This window comes from Meles meles, chromosome 5 (genome assembly GCF_922984935.1).
Source record: "Meles meles chromosome 5, mMelMel3.1 paternal haplotype, whole genome shotgun sequence".
NCBI classification, from domain to species: domain Eukaryota; kingdom Metazoa; phylum Chordata; class Mammalia; order Carnivora; family Mustelidae; genus Meles; species Meles meles.
Window position 1 is genome coordinate 31,995,418 of NC_060070.1, and position 27,861 is coordinate 32,023,278.

The following is a 27,861-nucleotide window of genomic DNA, read 5'->3' on the forward strand; positions in this document are numbered from 1 at the left end:
TCCTTATTTTTTTGATAAAAACTGCTTATCAGATGAAATGTTTGCAAATATTTTCTGTCATTCCATATGTTGCCTTTTCATTTTGCTGATAGTTTCTATTAATACTTTTTTTTTTTTTTTTGCTGATAGTTTCTTTTGCTGCTCAGAAGCTTGTTAGTTTGATGTAGTCTCATTTACTTATCTTTGCTCTTGTTCCTTGCACTTCTGGTATCATTTCCAAAAAACTTGTTGTCAAGACCAGTGTTGAGGTGTTTTGCCTATATTTTCTTCTTGTAGTTTTACAATTTAGGGTCTTACTCTTAAGTCTAATCCATCTCAAGCAGTATATAAGTAATGCTTATATCTTTGACTGCTTGCTAGCCATTAACCTCAAAAAATATTTTGAGAGCTCCCTGGGGCCTTTGGGATAACTGCTTTCCCCTTCAAAAAGAATTTGCATTTGCACCTGCCCAGAACTAGGGGCCTCGTACACTTGGACAATATCAGGCTAAGTTCAAGTCCTGAGAGTCCCTGGGCTAATTAGAGTGGTCAGAGTACAAATCTGAGAGAGGATTCTTCTGGACCCTCCTAACGAAGGGTCTCTGGAAGCCACAACCGCAGAGATCCATTTTCTTCTCCATTCCGAAGATAGCAAGGCAACCATCCGAGCAGTTCCCAATGGTGGCAGAGGTAGGAGAGAAAAATCTAAATCCAGTTCATCCATACCTGAGGATGTAACATCTAGGGCTCCAGATCAGAAGAAGCATTCTCCTGCAAAATCTTCCACCTTTGTAAGCTGTGGGCCTTGACCTCTCTCTCTGGACGTGATTACAGACATGGAACCAGAGCTCAAACGGCTGTGGCAACAATATGTGCCTTCTGGATAAAGACAGCCTTGGTGCTTTAATATTCTGCTTACTTCCCAGTTACAGGATCTCATCCAAACACTGGTCAGGGAGGGCCCAGTAACTTCTCAGATCTTGAACAGTTTTAAACTGCTGTATACACACACATACACATATTCATACATATACATATAAACTTTTGTCCAACATATTTTATTGTTTTCAGTTGGGAGGGTTAATCTGAGTTACCCAATTTACCATTACCAGAAACAAGACTTAGATGACATTTTTAAGTGTCTTTGTCAAGCAAATAATTTTCCAGATCTATTTCATTTTGTTTCTTTTCTTGTTTTTTTAGCACACTTTTCCTGTGCCATAATTATACTTTGTATGTGGTACTCCCCTGGCTATAATACTTTTTCCTTCCTGCATTGTCCTCTACTGAGCTCTTTTTTTAATGTATCCATTTCTTTTATTTACAGATTTATTTATTATTTATTTATTTGAGAGAGAGAGAGAGTGCGAGCTGGGGGTGGGGTGGGTGCAGAGGAAGAGGAAGAGAGAAAAATCTTAAAGAGGCTCCATATCCAGCACAGAGCCTAACACAGGGCTCGATCTCATGACCTGAGCCAAGATGAAGAGTCAGACACTCCGCCAACTGAGCCACCCCGGTACCCCTAATGAGCTGACTCTTATTCATCCTTTAAGATAGCCCAGGAATCATCTCAGGAAATCTTGCTGCATTCCCTTCCCAAATAATCAAGAGTTGGTGTCCCCCTGTACTTTACTGCAGACAGAGAAGAGATGTTTAACAGTGTAAGTATTGCAGGGGTTCTAGTCAAGACTAGTAGACACACAGAAATAAGAACAGATGCCAGCTGTAAATGACCAGTACCAGTGTGTACTGAGTAAGTATCAGCAGTGTTCAAAGAATATACAATAAGATGTGATAACATATGCATATTATCACAGTGCACTGTTCTGTAATCTGCTGTTTACATATCCCCACGGATAATCTATGAGGCCATTATGGACAGGGAATAGTCATATTCACCTGGAATCTTATGTTGCATGGGTTATTGGTACAAAGAAGGCCCCAATAAATACTTTTTTCAATTAAGTTAAAGAAATGTTATTTTCGTGGAACTGCTTAAAAAACTCATTAAATAGGGGCACCTGGGTGGCTCAGTGGGTTAAAGCCTCTGTCTTTGGCGCAGGTCATGATCCCAGGGTCCTGGGATCGAGCCCCACATTGGGCTTTCTGCTCCGGGGGGAGCCTGCTTCCTCCTCTCTCACTGTCTGCCTCTCTGCCTGTCAAATAAATAAATAAAATCTTTAAAAAAAAAAAAACCTAATTAAATCACTTCTTATCCTTTCACAGCTTTAACCACTGGAAGTTGATAAACAATGAATTCACTTCACTCATCCTGTTGGAACACCTCTGCTGAACTTTTGAACAAATCCTGCAGTAAAGAGTCTGCTTATCAAACCCTCAGAATTGTGGATACAATCATCCTCCCTTCTATGGTTGGGATTATCTGTTCAATGGGGCTGGTTGGCAATGTCCTCATTGTATTCACTATAATAAGGTAAGAGAGTCTATTGTTTTCCATAATTTAGGCACATTCCATACTCACTAAATGAATCCTTTTCCCTCTATAGGATTTTTCTTTTTTTTTTTTAAGTTTTTTTTTTTTTAATATTTTATTTATTTGACAGAGAGAAATCACAACTAGGCAGAGAGGCAGGCAGAGAGAGAGGAGGAAGCAGGCTCCCTGCGGAGCAGAGAGCCCGGCGTGGGGCTTGATCCCAGGACCCTGGGATCATGACCTGAGCCGAAGGCAGAGGCTTTAACCCACTGAGCCACCCAGGCACCCCTCTATAGGATTTTTCTTAATGAAATCGGTTTTGGAAAGATTTGGTTAAGAGCATTAAAGAAGGTTCTACAGATATTTGCATCATGTATTAAATAACATCTGAGTTGCAAAACTCGAAAAGAAAAGACCTAAACAATGCTTCCTGCTGGGTCGGTGAATTTTTAGAGCCATGATTCTCAATCTTAGCCCCATATAGGATTACCTGGGGAGCTTTCAAAAATCCTAATACATAGTTTCATCCTAGACTAATTAATTCAGAATCTCTAGAGCTGGAGCCCAGGCATGGAGTAAAACTACGACACCACCATTCTGTTTCCAACTTTTGACAAAGGAATTATCCTGTGTACTGCTCAGAGATGTTTATACAGCCAATAAAGATGGAGTTTCTGTATTTATTTTAAAAAAACAAAAACAAAAAAACCTCCCCCCCCCCCCCCGTGGTTAAAGAGATTATTTTGCACTCATTTGGGCAAGAGAGAGACTCCACCTGATCACCCAAAGATTCGGGCAGTCACCGAGGGTGAGCTGGTCCCTCATTGTAGACCAGCCCCATGTAGGCCAAACTGAGAGCCATCTGCTCCCAACACCTGCTGCCTTTGCTTCACATCTCCCACCTCACTCAGGTAATTCCCTCCGTCCTCTCAACCCCAGGGCATAAAGCTCAACCTGGAAAATAATAATAGATTTACTTGTTTCCCATGGGTTCAGAGTTAGGGTGCAGAGTCAGTGTGCCCCATCACTGCTTGATATCTTTGCTATCCTGGTAATTTTTCCATTTAAGTTTTACTTGTTTTAATCAACATAAGATCTTAAATGTTAACACCCTAATCTCCAATCATGCTTATAACCATCATTAAAGAAAATTTCATCCATGCTTGTATATAAGAAAACACATTTGAGAGTACCTCCTAGTAGGTGAATATTAACACATAACTACAACAGTCTTTTGTGTAGCATATTATACTTACAAAGCACAGTTGCAATCTCATTTAATCCTCAAAAGAGCAGTACTATTATTATACCCATTTAGGGAAAGAGACTTAGGAGAGAGAATAACTTGTCCAGCATCACACAGCTAGAAAGGGATAGTCCAGGAATTGAGCGCAGATCCCATGATTGCAAATCCCAGGCTATTTTCTCCACACTAATAAAAACAAATTGGGGGACTTGGGTAGCTCAGTCGGTTAAGCATCTGCCTACCACTCAGGTCATGATCCCAGGGTCCTGGAATACAACCCCACATTGGGCTCTCTGCTCAGTGGGAGCCTGCTTTGTCCACTGCTCCTCCCTGCCCGCTTTCTCAAATAAATAAATAAAAATCATTATTAAAAAATCATCAAAACTAGAAAGATGGCTCTGTCTACCATGTGGATAAAAGAATCCTCACAGAGGCAATATCTCTCTGAGATATGTAGAGAAACCCTTATTTATGATAAACAGGGCACAAAGCTCTATAAAGAGTGTGCTATTGGGGAAAAAAAAAAAAAAAGAATGTGCTATAGTATAAATGTCTATGTCCATCCCCAGCTAAAGTTTCATGTTAAAATCTAATGCCCGATGTGATGTGGTCTGAGAAACAGGGGCCTTTGGGAGATGATTACATCATAAGGACAGAACTCTTATGAAGAGATTCGTGCCCATGTGAAAGAGGCCCAAGAAAGCCCCCTTGGCGCTTTACCCCCCTGTGAGGACACAGCAATAGGCACTATTTATGAACCAGAAAGTAGGCCTTCACGAGTCACCAGATCTGCTGGTGTCTTGATCTTGGACCTGCCAACTTCTGGAATGGTGAAAAATAAATTTCTGCTGTTTATAAGCTATCAAGTCTCTGGTATTCTCTTAGAGCAGCCCAAATGAACTAAGAATCACTGTATTTACTGTCTGAATTTGTTATAAATACAAGTTTGGGGGCACCTGGGTGGCTCAGTCATTAAGCATCTGCCTTTTCGGTTCAGGTCATGATCCCAGGGTCTTGGGATGGAGCCCCGCATCAGGCTCCCTGCTCAGCAGGAAACCTGCTTCTCCCTCTCCCACTCTCCCTGCTTGTGTTCCCTCTCTTGCTGGCTCTCTCTGTCAAATAAATAAATAAAAATCTTTTTAAAAAAAGATTTAAACACATAAAATTGAAAAATAATATAAGACATTAGGAAAAATCAAGTGGAAAAAAAAAAAAAAGATGGCTCAAATAATGAGTTCCAGGAAGGGAAATAGAAGTAATCAGATATTCTCAGGAAGGCTCAAGGAGGAAATAACACCAAGTAGAGGGTTAATAGTCAGAAACATGAGAATGTTTCTAGCTCTCTCTTGTTTGCCTGTTGCTCCTGCCCACTTCTCCTTCCATCTTTCCCTCATACTCCTTGGTATTTTTGCTGTCCTCTCCTAGAGATACACATAGCGTACCTCACACCCATAGATCTAGCCTTGACCTCACTGGGGAGAATCGAGTTCTCTGCAGAACTGGTTGCATTTTTTACAGGCAACATTTTTATGCAAAGACTCTTCAATGTTAAATTTCAGACACTGTGAAAAGCTGTTAAAGAGGTATATGGGGACAGACAAAATTCTTGGTTCCCCTCAAATTACACCAATAGATAATGGTCTGACCCTATCTACCCATCTGGAGACAAAGCTGGAAAAAAAGAAGAAATGTGGAGTATGAACTCTTCCAAAAGTCGATACTGAGCTATAATTCCTGGAAACAGATTCTCAGCATAAAGCAAATAACCATGTAACTAGAAAAAAGAAAATCTGTGCCATCATACTGACCAATTTATTTACAATGACTGTGAAAAATCTGTCCTTTCTTTGTATCATTACCATTGTATAGATAATATGTGAGAAGATATATGTTAACAGAGCATTTAAGATGAATCTTTTAGTCTCACAAAAAACATTTGGAAGCAACTTAATTTTAACGTTCATTACTAGGACTTTAATATTTTTCTTTGCAAATTGCTCTCCAAAAATGTATTCGTCTTTTAAAAGTCATGTGGAAGTAAATTAATTTTAATTTCTTTTTTGGCTTGGAATTAATCTAACACTTTCTTTTAAATTGCTTTCCAAAAATTTTAAGGCAATTTGTTATTAATATTTTCATCATGTCTTGCCATGATCTTTTACTTGTTGCCTTCTTAACAGATGGGTGGACTAATTAGAATACTAAAACTATACTAAAAATAAGGAGAAATAGATACATTTAAAGATTTAGGGACTTTCCTATTTATGATGAATATTTATCTCAGAAGATGAATAGAACTAAAATCAGTAAGATCATTAGTGATGCTGGGAAGAAAGCAATGAACTAACTCCTAACTTTGCACAGGAAAACTAGAAAAATGTATGGAAAAAAAAAAAAACAGATTTGAGGAAGATGGAGTTTCCAGAATAAGAGGTCCTGTGTGGCTATTTTTAAGAGTAAGAAGCAAAAAAAAACAAAAAAAACAAAAAAAAAACAAAAAAGGAAGAAGCAATTTGTGCATGAGGAAAGTGACTATAAAGTAGTGAGGCCAGATCATTACTAGTCTGTCACACGTTAAATTCGCAGCTAGCTAAAAGGAAGCTAGATTAGAAAATGTAGAAGGGAAATTGGGCCAATTATAACATAATCATTCCTCCCTTTTATTCTTCAGAGAGAGACTAGTGAACTTAACCCCATTACCTTACTATGTTCCACAGTCTCAGTGGGCCCTGGGAAGCTACTTCCACAAAGGGGAGGATGTTCTTCTCCATCAGTCCCTCACCCCTATCTCCCGAACACATCGTTCACCTGTCTACTGACAGACAGCTTCATGTGGGCAAAGACTCTAAGTCATGCCCTTCTTCTGGATAAATAGAAAGTCCTTGTTCTGTCATTCCCTAACCTCAACTCCCTATAAAGTCAACAAATTCACACTAAATCATGAATTACTAAAACACCTTACTTTAAACCCTCCCAATGGTGTCTACATTTTATACAGAGATTACAAGAGGGTCAATGCATTAACCTGAAGGACCACTAATGATCTGATGGTGGGAGACCAGTTGCTAAGACAGATGGGGGAGGGAAAATACTTAGAACAAGCCTTCTTCCTTTCTCCAAGCCAGCTTAAATCATAACTACTGGCTCCCTCTGACCCAGCCCTCAGCCATTCGCAGAGTATCAGTCATACATAAGCTCTTGCTGGGATGGACCGTATCCTTGCTGCACTCATACCATATGTTTTAGATACCGCAGAACTTTTCAGCCACATCTATTCACCTGAAATGGGAAGTTGTTGAGAGCCTCCTTGCAACCGTGCACCAAGTGCACCAAGACAACTCTGGAATCTAAAAGGGTTGAATGCCTTGCCCAAGGACACTACGAGGGCATAGAAATGAAAACGGAATTCCCAGGCAGGTTCTCTTTCAACTGTATTACACTATGTATCTAGAGCAAGGCTGACAAATATGTCTCTTGACCCTAAACTCTCCTATCCATGCCAGTCATCTCCAATCTGAGCACAGGTTTGTCCTGTAAGTAGTGCCTGGTTGAAGACGAAGAATTCTTTCCAGCACAGTGTGCTCCACAAAATCACTACTAATCCATTGGGGTTGGTTCCCAATAGGAATTTAATTCAATTAGAGTTAAAAACCTAACAGGGGCTGGTAAGGAAACCCAGAGATACACAAAAGCAGAAGGCTTCTACCCTGTCCTACCACCATCTCCCACCCCAACACCACTTCCCTTCTCCTGGCCCTGAGCTGGATGGAGAAAAAGAGGCAGGTGGTTTTATGGACCTCAGGAGTCTTCCCTGCCTAGTGGGAGCTACAGCCAGAATGGGGTCTGAGGCCAAGGAACAGGGACTACGGGATGAAGGTGGAACCGTGGATGGAATGCAGCCACTGCCCAGAGATGCCAGCAGTAGAAAGAACAAGGAATTGCCCTGGCCTCTCCTCTCCTCCATCTTCCAGTTTTCCCCCAGTAGTGCTTCCTATTGGCCAAAACCAACCAAAAAGCAGTTCGCAAGGACACCTAGGAACACAGCTGGAGAAGGTGGGGAATGGATTTGAAAGCAAACTGACCAGCAAAATGGCCTCCTGCATGTGTGGGTTGTATGTTTTAGCAGTTTTCTTTAATCCATAGCATATATTCTCATTTCTGACTACAAAATGTAAACACGTTTTTAATAGAAAAAAAAAATTTTTTAACAGACTCTTTTTTTTAATTTTTTTTTTAAGAGTTTATTTATTTATTTATTTGATAGACAGAGATCACAAGTAGTCAGAGAGACAGGCAGAGAGAGAGGAGGAAGCAGGTTCTCTGCTGAGCAGAAAGCCCGATGTGGGACTCGATCCCAGGACCCTGAGACCATGACCCGGGCCGAAGGCAGAGGCTTTAACCCACTGAGCCACCCAGGCGCCCCTATTTTTTATTTTTTGACAGACAGAGATCTCAAGTAGTTGGAGAGGCAGGCAGAGAGAGAGAGAGGAGGAAGCAGGCTTCCCGCTGAGCAGAGAGCCCGATGTGGGGCTTGATCCCAGGACCCTGGGACCATGACCTGAGCCAAAGGCAGAGGCTTAACCCACTGAGCCACCCAGGTGCCCCTAATAGAAAAATTTTAAAGTTAAAATCAGTCCTATTACTATGACCCAATAGGTAATCACTGTAGCCAATTGATACATGATTGCAACATATTTTTTTAAATTTCTTTTCAGTGTAACAGTATTCATTGTTTTTGCACCACACCCAGTGCTCCATGCAATACGTGCCCTCCCTAATACCCACCCCAACCTCCCACCCCCTGCCCCTTCAAGACCCTCGGGTTGTTTTTCAGAGTCCATAGTCTCTCATGGTTCACCTCCCCTTCCAATTTCCCTCAACTCCCTTCTCCTCTCCAACTCCCCATGTCCTCCATGTTATTTGTTATGCTCCACAAATAAGTGAAACCATATGATAATTGACTCTCTCTGCTTGACTTATTTCACTCACATGTTGACATACATTATTTAGATGTTATATAAATGTATGCTATATACATAATTAGGAATTTTTTACTGAATCAGTATGTTTCCCTTTTGATTAAATATCCTTGCAAACTGGGGCGCCTGGGTGGCTCAGTGGATTAAAGCCTCTGCCTTTGGCTCAGGTCATGGTCCCAGGGTCCTGGGATCAAGCCCCGCATCAGGCTCTCTTCTTGGCAGGGAGCTTGCTTCCCCCTCACTCTCTGCCTACTTGTGATCTCTCTCTGTGTCAAATAAAGAAATGAAATCTTTGGGGAAAAAAAATATCCTTGCAAACTATGATTTATAGCAACTATATAATTTATTGTAGGGTAATGAGGAAAACCGTAATTTGTTTTATCATTCTCCAAATAAGTGAACATTAGATATGGCCATGTTAACCATATGGAAAACATGTTAGCTAAAATGATCACACTAGTCTACATTTTTTATTTTAAATGTTAGAGTCATAAGAGACAGAAGTCTAATGAAGCCTGGCAATGGAAAATCTGGAGATAAATTAGACCTAAAAAAAGAATGCAAGTTATATAGGTAGAGATTTTACAATTTCTCTTTATTTGTGTTTTAATTTCTATGCTGTCACTTTGAGTAAAGAAAGCAGTAATAGACATAATGTGTTATTTTTATTGCCCTATTATCTTATGCCCAGATCATCTTTTGCTTCAGAATTCTTTTTCCATACAGAATATCATTTAGAAACACTTAATTTTTTTAATTGCCAGTTAATGGCCTGTACTGTCCTCAACAATGGAATTACCATAATTCATTATCAGTAAATGATGGGTCCTGTCTGGAGAAGAGCAAGGGCCATGAATCTAATTGCTGCAATTAGACCCTAAGCAAGCACTTACGGTTTATCTCCCAATTCAAATGGAAATAACAGGGTGCCTGGGTGGCTCAGTGTGTTAAAGCGTCTGGTTTCGGCTCAGGTCATGATCCCAGGGTCCTGGGATCGAGCCCCGCATGGAGCCCCGCATGGAGCCCCGCATGGAGCCCCGCATGGGGCTCTCTGCTCGGCAGAGAGCCTGCTTCCCTTCCTCTCTCTCTGCCTGCCTCTCTACCTACTTGTGATCTCTGTCAAATAAATAAATAAAACCTTTTTTTAAAAATGGAAATAACATCTGCTTATAGACTAAGATTTATGGGAATTTTTGTGGTGTTTTCCTTTTTTTTTTTTTTTTTTTTGGTTTTTGTTTTTTAATGTGGAAATTTTTCTACCTGACCTCTAGGGTCTATCCTCCTTCACCCCTGCCCATCTCCCACTGCCACAGGCCTGGAGAAGATAGATGATGAGAGACCAAGGACAGTCCTTGGCTGCTCTTCTGGTTGACAAGATCTTTTCATCAAATCTCTTCTCATTTTGGGTCTTTCTGATATGAGTCACCACCTGCTGGGGACAAGGAATCAACATAATTTATAGTGGCATCCACAACGCCCAGAGTGTGGTTGCTGAGTCAAGTACTCAAGAGCAGTAACTTCCCACACAACCTGGACTTGCCAGGGTCTGGGTAAAACATCCTCACGGACTAGTCTCACAGGAGGATTCGCTGGCTTAGAAATAAAATTCACAGGCTGTAGGATTTTCAGCCAATGAATAATAAAGACACACACTAGCCTCTAAGTGAGGAGCAAAGCCCTGAACTAGCAACTGTGACATAACCTTAGGGCTTATTTTTCATGTGTTCTTAAAAGTCTTATTTGTCCTCAGTTCAGATGCCACTTCTGCCAAGAAAACTGCTTTGACTGTCCCCAAGGGAGGAACAGAGGCCTGTTTTGTGTGTTCCTTGTGCTTGCTCTAGCTTTCTCTCATCGCCCTACAGGGACCGTGTATTTAGATGTATCTACAGCACAAACTCTTTGATGCTCTGGTTTATAGATTATTTAGCTTTGCAGCCCCACAGCACAATATGATGCTTGACCTATAATTGGTATTCAATAAAATACTTGTTGAATTCGTGAATATCATCTCCCAGATAAAGATGTTACCTGTTTATTGTTGTATGTCCCAACTCCTTGAACATAGGGACCAACTAAATTTTTAATTTAAATTTCTGCTCTTAGGAAATTCTTTTGCCTATAAAGAAGAGTGCCATATCTAGGTAAATTAAAATCAATTTAAAATTAAAATCACTCCCCTCAGCAGAAGCCATGAGATCATCCTCCCTGCCTCTACCAGTTTACCCTTTTCAGTTTTCTTCTCTACACTGTCTGGATTTTGGCATCTTCATTTATAGTCTTTGCTAGTGGGTTAAAGTTTCTTGGGATCTTTCTAAGTAAAGGTTGAAATTTCTTTAGCAATGACTTGTTAGGATTGACTTCCACTTCAGTGGGGGGGAAAAATGCATTATACGATGGAAACCATTTGTTTTCCCTGTTCTGCTATCTTTGGTGATAGGCACAAGCAAGGACTTAGCCTTTCTCTGGAGTAAGCTTCAAGTTGGTATAATTTGTTGCTATGTAGAAACTACCTCCAAAACTTAGTGGCTTAAAACAATAAACATTTATTATCTCATACCATTTCAAGGGGCGAGAATCCAGGAACAACTTAGCTGGGTGGTTCCTGCTTGGAGTCGCTCACCAAGCTGCAATTACGCTCCCCTCCAAGGCAACAGGAACATCTACTCCCAAAGTAGCTCACTCACACACCTGGAAGACTGGTGCTGACTGTTGACAGCATGTGGACCTCTCCATGTGGACGTCCCCAAAGAGTTGCTTGAGTATCTTCCCAAGATGGCAGCTGGCTACCCCGGAGAAAGTGATCCAAGAGAGAGCAAGGAGGAACCCTATAATGCCTTTATGTTCTATGTCACACATTGGCATTTCCACCAAATCCCATGTGTGAAAAGTGGGTTACTAAGCCCAACCACCCTAGGTTCCACCTTTCAAAAGCAGTATCAGAGACTTTGTGGTCGTATTTTTTTTTTAAAGATTTTATTTTATTTATTTGACAGAGAGAGAGATCACAAGTAAGCAGAGAGGCAGGCAGAGAGAGAGGAGGAAGCAGGCTCCCTGCGGAGCAGAGAGCCCGATGCGGGGCTCGATCCCAGGACCCTGAGATCATGACCCGAGCCAAAGGCAGCGGCTCAATCCACTGAGCCACCCAGGTGCCCCTGTGGTCGTATTTTTAAGCTACCACAGTTAGTTATTAGATATATAGTTCAGAATGTTTAAATAGGCACAAGGCTAAGCATTTGTATGTGTATTTGGGTAGGTGTTCCTTTAACTTCTTTTTAAAATTCATTTTGACAATTAACAATTTGCAACAGGTGGCATAAATTGAAGAAGGTGCATACTGTCAGTATCAATCCTCAGTTTCCATGCTTTTCTTTCAGGTCCAGGAAAAAAACCATTCCTGACATTTATATCTGCAACCTGGCTGTGGCTGATCTGGTTCACATCATTGGAATGCCTTTTCTTATTCATCAGTGGGCCCGGGGAGGAGAGTGGGTGTTTGGGGGGCCCCTCTGCACCATTATCACGTCCCTGGATACCTGCAACCAGTTTGCCTGTAGTGCCATAATGACCGTGATGAGTGTGGACAGGTAAGTAAAGAAACTTTGAAATAGCTTAACATAATTCAGAAGTGCTTGTTATTTCCCACTGTTATCCCTACTTAAGCAACATTGGTGCTGGTTTGTAACAGCCAAGTTCCTCTTCCTTTGCTAGTTTCATTGGAGGACTTAAAAATCTTCTTTCCAACTTTCATGGAAATATATTTTTTAATGGAAAATGTAAGACACTAAAATCTCCTTTTTTCAAATCATTCTTTTTAACTTCAGTGTTATTTATAATTCACTGCAAGATAAAAATATATATATATATATATATATATATCTGGAAATCATGAAAGGTTGGAAACCAGAATGAGTGCATCGTTCTTGCAGTAAGGAAGCTGAGGTCCCAAGAAGTGAGGGGCTTTTCTGAAGGCACTTGACAAGTCAGTGGCAGAGCTGAGAACTAAAGTAGGTCTCCTCACTCTGTTCAGGGCTCTTTCTGGTATGTTCAATATTTCACTGGTATGTTCAATATCTCACAGACTCCTGTGATCACCTAGCGGCTTGAAGGAATCTGGGGAATAGATCTGGGCTCCTGAATAGCTATAAAGAGATGTTCCAGTACCAGGAAGACCATACTTTACAATTTTTATACCCCTTGTTATGACTGGTTAATGCAAATGCTACCATTTTACATCATTAGAAGTGCATTTGACTGTGACCTGGAATGTGCCACAACCATATTCACCAACAATGTAAACTAATGTTATTAAAGGAGACGACAGTGATGGTGGGTACTTGTGAAGCCAGTGAGTGGTGGAGCCCAGTCCAGGACCAAGCTGTCTCTAGAGAGGGCAGGTTGCTAGTAATTCCCTCCTTCTCGGCCTCTGCAGGAAGCAGGCAAACTAAGATGTCCTGCATCATTCAGAAGCTAGGACCTCCAGATTAGGTCTTAGCAGCATTCTCCAAATAGAAACAAGCCCTAAAGACACCATAATATGCATAATGGGAATTGTCTCAGGGAACAACCCACATAAAATCTCCATCCATCTTCCCATCCCTACCCCAAGCCAGCACACTTAACCACCCACCGCGATCTACTTTATCTCTCTCCCTTGTTGCCAATATATCACATGCTTTAATTTATTTCGTGTGTGCATGTATGTGTGTACTGTTTATTGTTCAGCTTCCCCTGCCCCTCAAAGGTAAATTCCACAAGGCAGGGTCTGTGATCATTAATATATCCCAAGTATCTCTGTGACAGTGCCTGGCACAGGGTGCTCAGAAAATATTGATGAATGAAGGACTCTCAGTCTTGAGGGCTATGTTAAATTTCCCTGGGTCCATCTGTGACTCCTTCCTCAACTCTGCCTCTTTTACCCTTCCACGTGTGCCTTTGGGGTGGAGAAGTGATGAGCAGTTTTTCAAATGAATTAACAAAGGAATAGCAAGGTTTAAAGAAATCATTCACTGAATCACTATTATTCAGACATGAATAGTGATGGTGATGTTCAATGCACTTTTTAATAACCTGTTGCTTTCCTGTAAAAGAATTCTCAAAATACAGAGTGTGCTTCTCAATTTATAATTAACACCGCATTTTAAAAATCAATGTACTGTGTAGGTCTGGTTAGTTCAGCTGATGCCAGCCAATGCTGAAAGTGTCTTGAGTAAAGGCTGGTGAGCCTGCCAGCATCCCAACACAGGGAGAGGGCTCTGCACAGGGCAGGCCCACTGCAAGAAAGCAACTTAAGTACCAGTCTTACCAACTGGAATCCCATTCTCAGAGATAATAAAATTTCTTGAAACCCTGAACCCTGAAAGTAGGAGAGTATTGGCTTTTTCTTTAAAGAAGGGAAATAGTACCTCTTCTGTAAACCTCTTACCGCAAATAAGGAGAACGGAGATTGTCCGCATTGGAACAGACCAGCTGTACACATCTCCTAAGGCTCACAGGTTCTTTTACTGTGAGTGAATGTGTTCATGTGCATGAGTGTCTTATACACCTGCATTTCATTTTGTTTCAAATCTAGTGGACAGGGGCACCTGGGTGGCTGAGTGGATTAAGCCTCTGCCTTCAGCTCAGGTCATGATCTCAGGGTCCTGGGATCGAGTTCCACATCAGGCTCTCTGCTCAGCAGGGAGCCTGCTTCCTCCTCCTCTCTCTCTCTGCTTGCCTCTCTGCCTACTTGTGATCTCTCTCTGTCAAATAAATAAATTAAATCTTTAAAAAAAAATAAATCTAGTGGACACACTACGCTAAAATTTTACTTCAGAATTAAGACACTAGGGCCCTTATCCTTCTTTCTGCCCTCACTGGATTACATGACCAGAGAAAAATGAAGTTTCTATAAAACTGAACCTTTTCCTCTTCAACATTTCTTTGAGTTACAACTGTACTACATGCATAAAACTTCAACAATATCTGCAATTTTTTAAAAAGAAATGTACTTCTCTTTGCAAGGTAATAACCAAGGCATTGACCACGTCAGTGCCATCAACAAGACTTCTTGCTTATACGTTGTCGTTTTAATTGCGAATTCAATAGAGCCTAAGTTTCTAGTGTTTCTCATCATTTTCATCCCTCTTTCTCTGATAAGTTATATCTACCTGTATGTGTAGTATTTCAAAAGTGGGTGCCTACCTCCAAATCAATACCAAAGAATTTCTGTAAACATCCAAAATATTAAAAACATATACCTCCAAATGAAAGCTGCCTAGACTATTTTTGTAAATAAATTCTCTAGAACATCAAAAATCAGTACGCAGAAGCCAAATCCCCTCTTCATTTATTCACTCATTCAGCAAATATTTGAGTATAGCTATAGGCCAGGAACTATGCTGGATATAGGAGATACAGCAGCATTAAACTAACAGTCAAGGTTCCTTCCTTCGTGGGGCTTCCACTCCTGAGATGTAGACAGACATTAAGTGAAGAGTCACACAGGTGAATCTGTATTTCCACACAATAATACGTACTAGGAAGGGAAAGGAGAGTTCCCCTACAATCTGCATATATAGTCATGGGCCCTTGTATAGAGTGAGTGGTCAGGCTTCTCTGAGACACAGACTGTTACATAGAAACTCAAAGGAAGAGCAAGCAGAATCAGAGGGAGCCAGGCAGGTAGACAGCATGCACCTGGCCCTGAAAGGGCCCTGAAAGAGAGCTTGAAGGAAGGCCAGGGAGAGACTGACACAAGCTACAGCCTGAGTGACAGGCAGTATCGGGTGAAGAAAGTCTTTGCAAGCAATGGTAAGAACTCTGAATTTTATCTGAAAGGCAATGGAAAACCAGGGAGGGGTTTTCAGCTGGAGGAAGGAAGGTGTTGGGGTGCGGATACAATCAGAGGAGATTCCCTAATCTATTGATGCCATGACTCCATCACCCTTTCATCCCAGACAGAATGATGGCTGGGCATCTGTACAATCACTGCCTCATTCCCTTTCCCAGCAAGGGGGTGGGGGGAGGAGTCCTTCTTTCCTTAGCCACAGGTAATGAAGTTGCCGTATGCAGAAGGAGGAGCGGCTAAGGTACCATGGGCCACAAGAGTCTCCCTGCATGCCAAATATGGTCTCTTAACTAAATATCCCTTAGAAAGTCCTGCCTCTTATGCAAAATTGAAATAACAGAGGAAAAGAATTTTTTTATTTTTATAAATCTTCCTTCAGTAGCTCTATAAACATTAAATGACCATCAAAACATATTTTACATTAATGTAATGTCTACAAATACTGCCTTCCAACACCTGCACCTCCAGCAGAAGTGCGCATTCACAAACACTCTTCCTTCTGGGTCTAGCCTCTTTAGTTTTCAGCTGGGTCTAAAAATTCTTCTTGGATCTCCTAGAGAACCAAATATATATGGTATGTCAGGACGTCACATTTAATTCATGATTATCCCTTTTTTCTGAATCAGAAATGGAAAAAAAAAGAGAGAGAGAGAGAGAAGAAAGAAAACCCCTTTCCCTATGAAATTAGCCCGCATCCCCTTTCTGGGCTCCAGCCTAAGTTCCTTGAGGCATTTGCATTGTCTGTACTAGTCACATTCGTATCCTCACTGTGATTTCTGTGAACTGAACCTCCAGGAGCCTGGGGCCCCCACTGGAAAGCCATCTGGGCAAAATGTCTGTCCCAGTGGGCCAGAGCCTCATCTCATCAATGGACTCTCCTACCAGCCAGAGCACTTGCCTCCTTTCTGCCTCTGCGTCAGTAAAGAGGGCCTCTCCCTCCTGGAGGAAACCCCCACTCAGAGACTAAGTTTTCCAGAGCCTAGCCTGCATGGGAAGCACCTTTGTAGAGAGAGAGTTTGCACAGGCCTAAATTTCACCATTCTCAGTGTGTTCGTGGAAATGACAGCTATTTCAGAGAGTGGTTTATTCAGACTTGTGGGGTCAAGAGTTGTTTTCTCTACAGGTACCAGCCAGCTCTTAAAAAATATAACTTTCTTCTACCCTGATAGAGGTGTGCTTCAGGGAGGATAATAATACTAATAATTTACTCTTGTCATGAACCTTTCATCCTTGGAGCTCAGTGCTTTTATTGATTGTTCCGAAACCCTTCTTAACGGGCTTTGCAGGTACTTGGCTCTCGTCCAACCATTTCGACTTACAAGTTGGAGAACGAGGTACAAGACCATCCGCATCAATTTGGGCCTTTGGGCAGCTTCCTTCATTCTGGCATTGCCTGTCTGGGTCTACTCGAAGGTCATCAAATTTAAAGACGGCGTGGAGAGTTGTGCTTTTGATTTAACATCCCCTGACGATGTACTCCGGTAGGTTGTTAAAACTTAAGAAAAATAGAGTTGAATTAAGTTGTGGAGTGCTTCATCCTCCTTGTCAACGTGTGAGCAGCCGTGCAGAGTGTCCTTGGGGGACCCTCCAAGGGGCAGTCTCTCCGCTTACTTTTCTGCTTTCCACAATCAGGTTGGTAGTTTGATTTTAAGGGGGGGGTAACCTTTAGAAAAAGATTTGGAGTTTGAATTATGTAGCTTCAGTGGACAAAAATATATTTAAATATGGATTTTAAAGGTCCATGGCAACCAGGTACAACAGGAACACAAAAATCAAGGCAGAGGCAAAATTTCCAAAAGGGTCTAGGAGTTACTGAGACTCAGACCTTATCGGTATACCACTGGAGTTTGGCTGAATGGTGTTCCTCCCAAAAAGATATATTCAAGTCCTAATTCTCAATACCTGTGAATGTGACCTTATTTGAGAAATAGGGTCTTTGCAGATATCATTAAATTAAATGAAGTCACGCTGGATTAGAGTCAGGCCCAAATCCAGGGATTTGTGTCCTCCTGAGAAGTGTGATTTGAAGGGATTCACAGAGGAAAAAGCTTGTGGATACTGAGGCAGAAACTGGGGTGATGCATCTACAAGTGAAATGACACCAAGGACTGCCCAAAACTAGCAAACGTGAGGGGAAAGGCATGGAACCGATTCTCCCTCAGAGCTTCCTCAGCCCTGCCAACACCTTAGTTTCAGACTTCGGTCACCATAATGGACACAATAAATTTCTGTTGTTTCAAGCCATCCAGCTTGTGGAAATTTGTTACAGCAGCTCTCGGCAGCTAATACAGCAGCCAACACAGGGATTTCTCACATTTTAATTTGAAAGAAAAAATTAAATGAAAATTTTTGTTTGAAATTTTGAACACAGCACTGGAGTCTATAATGAAAATTTTTTGATGGCCTACTAAGTGCCACGTATGGTGTTAGGTGCTTTTTGCATATATTATCTCAAGTCATTCTGGAGGATTCCTTTTTCCCATACACACTTGTTGAATAGATGAGTGATTTCTGTATCATGTAGTCATAGCCTGAGAGAGATGGCGGTAGAGGCCCTTGCAAGGCTGCAAATCCAGTAATGAAAATCTCCAGAGGACTGCAACATATGTAGGATTTATTGTTTATTCATTATTTCTCCCACCATCACTGGCTGCACTTACAGGCAAAAGCCATCTACCAATCTAAAGGGAAATGATATTTAATCACCAGTGGCTGATACATTAATATGGACCCCAACATATCTAAAAGAGGAGCCCAACCTGAGATGACTGTATGACTTCAGCCTTTGCCAAGAAATAACAATGATTCACCAGTTTTGCACCAGAACCTGCTTCTGTTATTTTTGGTTGGTTATCATAAAGGGTATTCTGAAGTTCTAGCCTCTGTTGATCCTCCTAGAGTTAAGTTCTTATGGGGAACTGAGACTGGAACCACTATACGGCTTTCAGAGTCCCTTGGGTCCCAGGTGCTCTCTCTCCCTGTCACCCTGTCCGCACCCACCCAACGTGGGCTGCCTGCTTCCACCAATGCCATGCTTCTTCCCAGAAAGGAGGACACCTGGCATCTGTACAGAAATGGAGTTGACCTACCTGAAAATTTCCCCTGAGGAAGCATGGAGAAAAAGACTGGCCTATTTCACAACAGGCCCTTTGAGAGGCCATCTGGAGCCTTGATTACAAGTGTGGGTTGTGCAGCTCTGCTGTCTGGGTTCATCCTACCCAGATGCTCTTTACTAACTAGAGGGAATACCTTGGGCAAGCCACTTAACACCACTGCGCCTTGGTTTGTTCCTCTGTAACAGAATACTAATGGCAATTGTACTCATGGGGTTGCGGAGATTCAATGGTTGAAAGTATGTAAAGTACTCATATCCTACTACATAATAAATGCTACCTGCAGTTCATTATTGTTGTTAACCGACACTAAAAGATAATGGTAATACATATTCTCTCCTGTTTGTACTCAGTAGCCTCGGGCTTGACTAGAGAAGAGATAAGCACTGTTGCTAGCAGACAATGAAAAGCAAGAGCTTATTTTTTTCTTTCAAGATTTTAAGTTCAAGTTAGTTAACATGTAATAGTAATAGTTTCAGGACTAGAATTTAGTGATTCATCATTTGCGTAATAACACCCAGTGCTCATTCCATCAAGTGCCCTCCTTAATGTCCATCACCCAGTTAGTCCATCTCCTCCCCACCTCCCCTCCAGTGAACCTGTTTGTTCTCTATAGTTAAAGAGTATCTTGGGGCGCCTGGGTGACTCAGTGGATTAAGCTGCTGCCTTCGGCTCAGGTCATGGTCTCAGGGTCCTGGGATCGAGCCCCGCATCGGGCTCTCTGCTCTGCAGGGAGCCTGCTTCCTCCTCTCTCTCTGTCAAATAAATAAAAGAATCTTCAAAAAAAAAAAAATTATTAAAAAAAAAAAAAAAAGAGTATCTTATGGTTTACCCCCCTCTCTGTTTTTATCTCATTTTATTTTTTCTATGTAAAAACAACAAAAATCCTTAACTTTTTCCCAAGGACTTTTATCGTAAGCCCCCCAAAATTAGAGAATCATGCCTCATAAACTGTAAAAGTTCCTGGCATTGGGAATATGACAGTTATGTCTTCTCTCTTTCTCTCTCTCATTTTACAGGTATACACTTTATTTGACGATAACAACTTTTTTTTTTCCTTTGCCTTTGATTTTGGTGTGCTATATTTTAATTTTATGCTATACTTGGGAGATGTATCAACAGAATAAGGATGCCAGATGGTAAGTGTTTACCCTATTTTGCTTTACTTGTTGAAAGAACAATTCAGAGATCCTAAGACATCTACAACAGAAATTTAAACAACAATCACTTGAAACATACATTTAGACGTATGGGCATTAATGTCTACGTGAGCGATTTCTGAAAACAGGACAAGTTCTGAAGCAGCTTATTTGAGGATCTCTCAGTGATAAATGTCGCAATCACTGATATAATGGTTTCATAGAAATGTAAACAGAACTCAAGATACTATTTAAAGAATATCTTTATGTTTGTCATCAACAATGTTATTTAAATGTTTTATTTGTACACTTTGCAGAGTTGTGTACATATGTGAATATCTTAGATGCCATGCATAACTTTCTAACTTCTATGTTTTAAATTTTAAATTTGGAGGGTAGGGATCTCATTAACACGTGAATACTTAGGACAAGATTAATTAGGACTAAATAAAGCCAAAGACTTACTAAGACAATAGACTTGGGATGAAACAATAAAGATATTTGTCTATAAAACTCTATGAATAAATCTAAATTATTTTCTAGGGGGCCCTAGGTGTCTCAGTCCGTTAAGCATCTGACTCTTGACTTTGGCTCAGCTCATGGTCTCAGGGTCCTGAGATAAAGCCCTGCCTGGGCTCCATGCTCACTGAGGGGTAGGGGGTTGGAGAGGGTCTGCTAAGGATTCTCTCTCCATCCCTCTCCCTCTGCCCCTCCCTCCCATGCACATGTGCTCTCTCTTTCTCTAAAAATAAACAAACAAATCTTTTAAAAAATTATTTTCTACTTGAAATTGTCTATACCAAGGTGTTCAAGTGAGTAAGTAGTGAATATATGACATGTTGGGTTTTAAAAATATTATTAAAATTTGTCCTTAGACTAGACTACTGTATTTATTTTGGACAGACAAAATTACTAGATTTCCCACACATAACTTCCTCTTAATTAATCCCCTCTTAATCCCCGTCACGTATTTTAACCTTCCCCCTACCCACATCCCTCTGCCAACCAGTTTCTTCTCTAGTTTTAGTCCATTTTCTGTTTGTCTCTCTTTTTTTTTTTTTTTGGTTTCTTCATTTGTTTAGTTTCTTCTACGTATGAGTGAAATCATATGGTATTTGTCTTTCTCTGGCTAACTTAGTTCCTTCAGCATTATACTCTCTAGCTCAACCCATGTTGTTGCAAATGACAAAATTTTATTCTTTTTTATGGCTGAGTAATATTCCATTATATGTATATATCACACATTCTTTATCTATGTTTATCGATGGACACTGCAGTTGCTTCCATATCTTGGCTATTATAAATAATGCTGCAATAAACACAGAGTTACATCTATCTTTTTCAAATTAGTGTTTTTGTATTTTGGGGGTAATTACCCAGTGGTACATCACTGGATCTTATGGTAATTTTATTTGGTATGTCATTGCAAATACCTTCTCTCGTTTAGTAGGTGGTCCTTTTGTTTTCTTGACAGTTTTTTTTTTTTTTGATGTGAAGAAGCTTTTTATTTTGATATAGTCCCAATAGATTATTTTTGCTTTTGTTTCCCTTGCCTCAGAAGACCTAGATAGAAAAATCTTGCCGTGGCTGACGTTAGAGAAATTACTGCCTGTGCTCTTTTCTGGGATTTTTGTGGTTTCAGATCTCAGATTTAGGTCCTTAATCCATTTTGAGTTTATTTTTATTCATGGTGTGAAAAAGTGGCCCAGTTTCATTCTTTTGCATGTAGTTGTCCAGTTTCCCACACTCTTTGTTGAAGAGAATGTCTTTTTCCCATAGCATAGTCTCACCTCTTTTGCCAAAGATTAATTGACTATATATATAATTGTGGATTTATTTTTGGACATCTCAGGGATAATCCCACTTAACTGTGGTGAATGATTTTAATGTATTGTTGGGTTCAGTTTGCTAATATTTTGTTGAAGATTTTTGCATCTGTGTTCATCATAGATATTGGCCTATAGTTCTTTTTTTGTAGTGTCTTTATCTGGTTTTGGTATCAGGGTCATGCTGACCTCAAACAATGAATCTAGAAGCTTTCCGTCCTCTTCTGTTTTTTGGAATAGGTTGAGAACAGTATTAACTCTTCTTTAAATGTTTGGCACAATTCACCTGTGAAGCCCTCTGATCTGGACTTTTGTTTGTTGGGAGTTTTTTGATACTAATTCAATTTCATTGCTGGTAATCAGTCCATTTCAAAGTTTCTATTTCTTCCTGGTTAGGTTTTGGGAAATTATATGTTCCTTGGAATTTATTCATTTCTTTCAGGTTGTCTAATTTGTTGGTATATAATTTTTCACAATATTTTCTTATTATCTTTTCCATTTCTGTAGTGTTGGTTGTTATTTTTTTCACTTTCTGATTTTATTTGAGTCCTTTCTTTTTTTTTTTAAATGAGTTTAGCTAATGTTTTATCAATTTTGTTTATCTCCTCACAGAACCATTTCTTGGTTTCATTGATCTGTTCTCTTATGGGTTGGTTGGTTGATTTCTGTTTCATTTATTCTGCTATATTATTTACTATTTATTTCCTTCTATTGATTTTGGGTTTTGTTTGTTCTTGTTCCAGCTCTTTTATATATGAGTAGGATGTTTATTTGAGATTTTTCTTACTTTTTGAGGTACGCCTGTATTGCTATAAACTTCCCTCATAGAACAGCTTTTGGTGCATCCCAAGGATTTGGGACCATTTTGTTATCATTTTCATTTGTGTCCATTTTTTAAATTTCCTCTTTGATTTCTTGATTGAGCCATTCATTATTTAGTACCATGTTATTAAACGTCCATGTATTTGTGTTCTTTTCAGATTTTTTTCTTGTGGTTGATTTCTAGTTTCATAGCATATGGTCAGAAAAACATATATGATATGACTTCAATCTTCTTTAATTTGGGTGGCTCAGTGGGTTGAGCTGCTGCCTTCGGCTCGGGTCATGATCTCGGGGTCCTGGGATCGAGTCCCGCGTCAGGCTCTCTGCTCAGTGGGGAGCCTGCTTCCCTCTCTCTCTCTCTGCCTGCCTCTCTATCTACTTGTGATCTCTCTCTGTCGAATAAATAAATAAAATCTTTAAAAAAAAATAAAAATAAAAAGACTTGTTTTGTGGCCCAACATGTGATCTATTTTGGAGAATGTTCCATGTGCACTTGAAAGAAAGTGTATTCCACTCTTCAAATGGAATGTTGTGAATATATCTCTTGGATCTATCTAGTCCAATGTGTCATTCAAAGCCACTGTCTCCCTGTTGATTTTCTATCTGACCTATCCATTGATACAAGTGGAGTATTAAAATCTCCTACTATTAGTGTATTAGTATCAATTACTTCCTTTGTTTTTGTTTATAGCTGCTTTATGTATTTGGGTGTTCCCATATTGTTTCCATAAATATTTACAATTGTTATATGTTCTTGTTGGATTGTTCCCTTTATGACTATGTAGTATCTATCCTTTTTCTTTTGTACAGTCTTTTTTTTTTTAAGATTTTATTTATTTATTTGACAGACAGAGTTCAGAAGTAGGCAGAGAGGCAGGCAGAGAGAGAGAAGGAAGCAGGCTCCCTGCTGAGCAGAGAGCCCAATGCGGGGCTCCATCCCAGGACCCTGGGATCATGACCCGAGCCAAAAGCAGAGGCTTTAACCCACTCAGCCACCCAGGCACCCCCAGTCTTTTTTTTTAAGTCTATTTTGTCCAATATAAGTAATGCTACCCCAGCTTTTTTTTTTTTTTAACTTCCATTTGCATGATGAATGTTTTCTATCCCTTCACTTTCAAACTGCATGTTTCTTTAGGAATGAAATGAGTCTCTGGTATACAACATATAGATGAGTCTTACTTGTTTATCCATTCAGTCACCCTATCTTTGATTGGAGCATTTAGTCCATTTACATTAAAAGCAATTATTGATAGGTATATACTTATTGTCATTTTTAAAATTATTTTATGGTTGTTTTTGTAGTTCTTCTTTTTTTCTTTTCTTTTTTTTCTCTTACCCTCTTCTCTCATGGTTTGATGGCTTTCCTTGGTGATATACCTGGATTCCTTTCTCTTTATATTGTGCAAATCTATTACTGGTTTTTGATTTGTGGTTATAATTAGGTTATATATGACATTTTATGCATATAGTAGTCTGTGGTCTCTTAAGTTTGAACCCTAGATCTAAAAGCACTAAATTTTTACTTCCCTCCTCTCAATATTTTAGATATATGGTGTTATACTTTACATCCTTTTATCTTGTGAATCCCTAGGCTGATTTTTGTAGATATACCTATTTTGTCTGCTTTTGTGCTTTCTGCTTTTCTTACTCCTGCTTATGGTCTTTCCTTTCCACTTAAAGAATTCCTTTTAATATTTCTTCTGAGGTTGGTTTAGAGTGATGAATTTCTTTAACTTTTACTTGTCTGGGGAACTCTTTATCTCTCCTTCTATTCTGAATAATAGCCTTGCTGTTCTTGGTTGCAGGGGTTTTTTTCTTTCAGCACTTTGAAAATATCATGCCACTCCCTTCTTGCCTGCAAAATCAATTGAAACCCTTATGGAGTTTTGTTTGTAAATGCTTTCTTTTCTCTTGCTCCTTTTAAAATTCTCTCTTTATCACTGTTTCTTGTCACTCTAATTATTATGTGTCTTGCTATGGATCTCCTTAGGTTGGTTTTATTGGGAGCTGTCTGTGACTCCTGGATCTAGAGGTCTTTTTCCTTCCTCCAATTAGGAAAGTTTTCAGCTATTATTTCTTCAAATAAATTTTCTGCCCCCTTTGCTCTCTCTTCTCTTTCTGGAATCCTTGTGACGCAAATATTATTATGCTTGATTGTGTTGCTGAGTTCCCTTAATCTGTTCTCATTTTTTAATTTTTCTTTTCTCTCCTGTTCAGCTTGATTGCTTTCCATTATTCTGTCTTCTAGGTCACTGATCCATTCTTCTGCTTACTCTATTTTACAATTTTGTGCTCACTTTGCCAGCACACCTACCTCTAATCTACTATTAATTTTCTCTAGTGTATTTTTACTCTCAGTAATTTCTCCAGTCCACTGAGTATCTTTATGACCATTACTTTAAATTCCCTAACAGGCATTTTGCTTATCTCCATTTCATTTGGCTCTCTTTCTGCGACTTTGTCCTGTTCTTTCCTCTGGGGCCCATTCCTCTAATTCTCATCTTATCTAACTCTGTGTCTGTTTCTATGTGTTAGGAATATCAACTATATTTTCTGCTCTTGAAAGTAGTGGCCTTATGAAGAAGAGGTCCTTTAGTGCCCCGCAGTGCAATGTTCCCTGTTCACCAGAACCTGACACTTCAGGGATCTCTCCCATATGTGTTGCATGCCCCTTACTATTATGGCTGAACTGCATTTCCCTTTAGTCCAGTCATCAGTAATGGCTCTCTCTGCCTGCTGTGGGCAAGGTTTTATTCCTGTGTTGTTAATGGATCAGTATGGGGCTGCCTTGGGCTTAAGTTGGGTCAAACCAGGAATGTGCCAGAGTCGCGGTCACACTGAACTGTAAGGCACTCTTCCTGAGCTGTCCCCTGAGAAGATTTCATTGATGGTCAGTGCACAGCACTTTTCTCAGAAATGCAAAGAGCATAGCTCTTACTGTCTAGTTATCCCTCAAAATGGAAGAAGTTAGAGGAATGATGGTGCCCACTGTGACAAACTACAGAGGAATCATTACCTTACAACAACTTTCAGTTGCTGTGCTTTTTTTATATTATTCCCCAGGGTAATTCATCTGCTTCAAATATGTCCCTGGAACATTTTTATTAAATGCCTAAATATAATATAACATGATAAAACTTGGGAATTTTGAAATATTTTTTATTTCAGAATCATTTTAATTTAATAGAAAAGTGGCATAAGCAGTAGCAAGGGTTCCTATACATGCCTCACTTCGTTTCTCCATTAATATTCTACCTTACTATGATGCATTTGTCAGAGCAAAGAATATTGCATTAGGACATTACTACTAACTAAACTCTATCTCTTATTGGATTTCTCCAGTTTTTCCACTAAAGTCCTTTTTCTGGTCTAGGAGTCAATGCAGAATACCATATTGCATTTGGTTGTCATATCTCCCCAGTCTCCTCTGGTCTATGACAGTTTCCTAATTTTTCCTTGTTTTTCATGACCTCAAGGGTATTAAGGAGTACTGGTCAAGTATCCTGTAGAATGTTCCCAATCAGAATTTGTCTGATATTGTATGACAGTTAGACTGTATTTCTGTGTTTTGGGGCAAAATCTGTTCTTCTCATCACAACATATCAGGGAGCACATGGTAACTGCATTACATCTCTGTTGATGAAAGTTCTAAGAAATCATTGCCCACAATTTCTATGGTTGCTTATATTCTGTCTATCCTAATGTTTCCTTTGTAGTTACAACCCCAGTGTTCCAAAAGAGAGAGTGATGAAGCTGACAAAGATGGTGCTCGTGTTGGTGGCAGTCTTTATCCTGAGTGCTGCCCCCTACCACGTGATACAACTGGTGAATTTACAGATGGAGCAGCCCACACTGGCCTTCCATGTAGGCTATTATCTCTCCATCTGTTTCAGCTATGCCAGCAGCAGCATTAATCCTTTTCTCTACATAATGCTGAGTGGAAATTTCCGGAAACGCCTGCCTCAAGTGCAAAGAAGAGTGACTGAGAGGGAAATCAACAATAAAGAAAATACCTTGAAATCAAGCTTTTAGGAAAGTACATGGATCACCAAACGTCTAGATAGACTTGCCTATGTTATTGGTATTATTAGAAAGGACAGGTGAAACAGTGTGCTTGTGTCCATCCTTCCTGTGCACTTGTGACTCTTAGGAGCATGGAATGGACAAGTAACCATTCAAATGCAAAGAGTTTACTATGCTAACTTTACTAAAATGTAAATATTTGTCTGCATTGGAAGTAAGGAATGGGATAGTCTAAGATACCTGAACTCCATGGTTGTGGATGTTATTTCAGTGTATTATAAACTAGTCACTGATAAAAAGGTCATCCATGACTATTAACTGAAAACTCACAAAGGAATCTGACCTTGCCATCCATACTTTGCTCACTGCAACAGTGCTCTTGAGGTTCCTAGGAGGGGAACATTATACAATGAGGTTTGAAATTTGGCCATTTTTTATCTACAAAATTTCATATGGTCCCATCTAATGCCTTTGATAATCAACCCCACTTTTTAGCATAACAGTCACCATGTATTGAAAATATGCAATATGTAAGATCACATGTAACAAACCCATAAGGTATGTATTACCTCAATTTACTTAGCCTCAGAAAGGTTAAGTGATAGCTTGATGCTACGCAGTACAAAGAGCTGGGCTAAAATCCAGGTCTTCCTGTTTCTGTCCTTTGAAAGCACCATCCTGGCAACCTCTAACTATCATTCTGGAGAGTCAATAATTTGGGGGGTTTTGCTTTCTTCTATTGCCCCATAAGGAAATAACTAATGTCTGTCAGAAGTTAGTCGATAGTTTAAGCATATTTTGCATTTAGCTTTGTTCTCGTGCTTATGAATTATAGAAACCAGCATCTGCATATTAATGATAGTACTCTTCAGGATGTTAAGCACATACTCGATACATTCTCTTTAGGTACAGTACATGTTTGTTCAAGGGTACAAAAGTAATACCCCTGAATTTGTAGATATTCACTATATCTATCTCTTCTTCTTTGGGCTTATATAAAACATGCGCTTTGTATAGAAAGAAAAAAAAAAAGACTTTTATAGCCTGTATTCTCAAAGGTTAAACACTGTTATTTTGTTTGTGGATGAAATCTATAAACCCACCTCCTTCATCTAAATCATAAAATCACTTGCTTCGTGGATGTCTTAAACTGATTTTTAATCTACCCTTTATAGAAAAGAGTCACAGAGACCACCTTTTTTAACAACCTCATGTCCAGTTTTACATCTTAATTGTCAAGACACATGACTTTTAACCCAAAGTATTTGGTTCTAGATCTTCTAAAGACCATTTTGAAACAAGGTAATATGTAAACACATATCTGGGTTAAAGGTCATGTAAACAACATGAGACTGATGTAGGTCACATCTGAGATATTTCAGTTCCCTAACTGAGCTCTACAGAGCTACACCCAGAGCCTAGGTGCTCCTTTACAGGGTCAGAAGAAGCTGGGTCACAGCTACAGTAAAGCCCT

The 27,861-nt window shown here is 39.9% G+C and overlaps 1 protein-coding gene across 1 annotated transcript; it reads left to right on the forward strand.

The window, feature by feature from the left end:
• The first annotated feature begins 2,231 nt into the window (after nt 1-2,231).
• On the forward strand, nt 2,232-26,396 carry MCHR2 (melanin concentrating hormone receptor 2). Its single transcript, XM_046004280.1, has 5 exons — nt 2,232-2,413; nt 12,013-12,222; nt 16,751-16,945; nt 19,597-19,716; nt 26,081-26,396. The coding sequence occupies exons 1-5, from the start codon at nt 2,232-2,234 to the stop codon at nt 26,394-26,396; spliced, it is 1,023 nt and encodes a 340-aa protein (XP_045860236.1).
• Nucleotides 26,397-27,861: the final 1,465 nt, after the last annotated feature.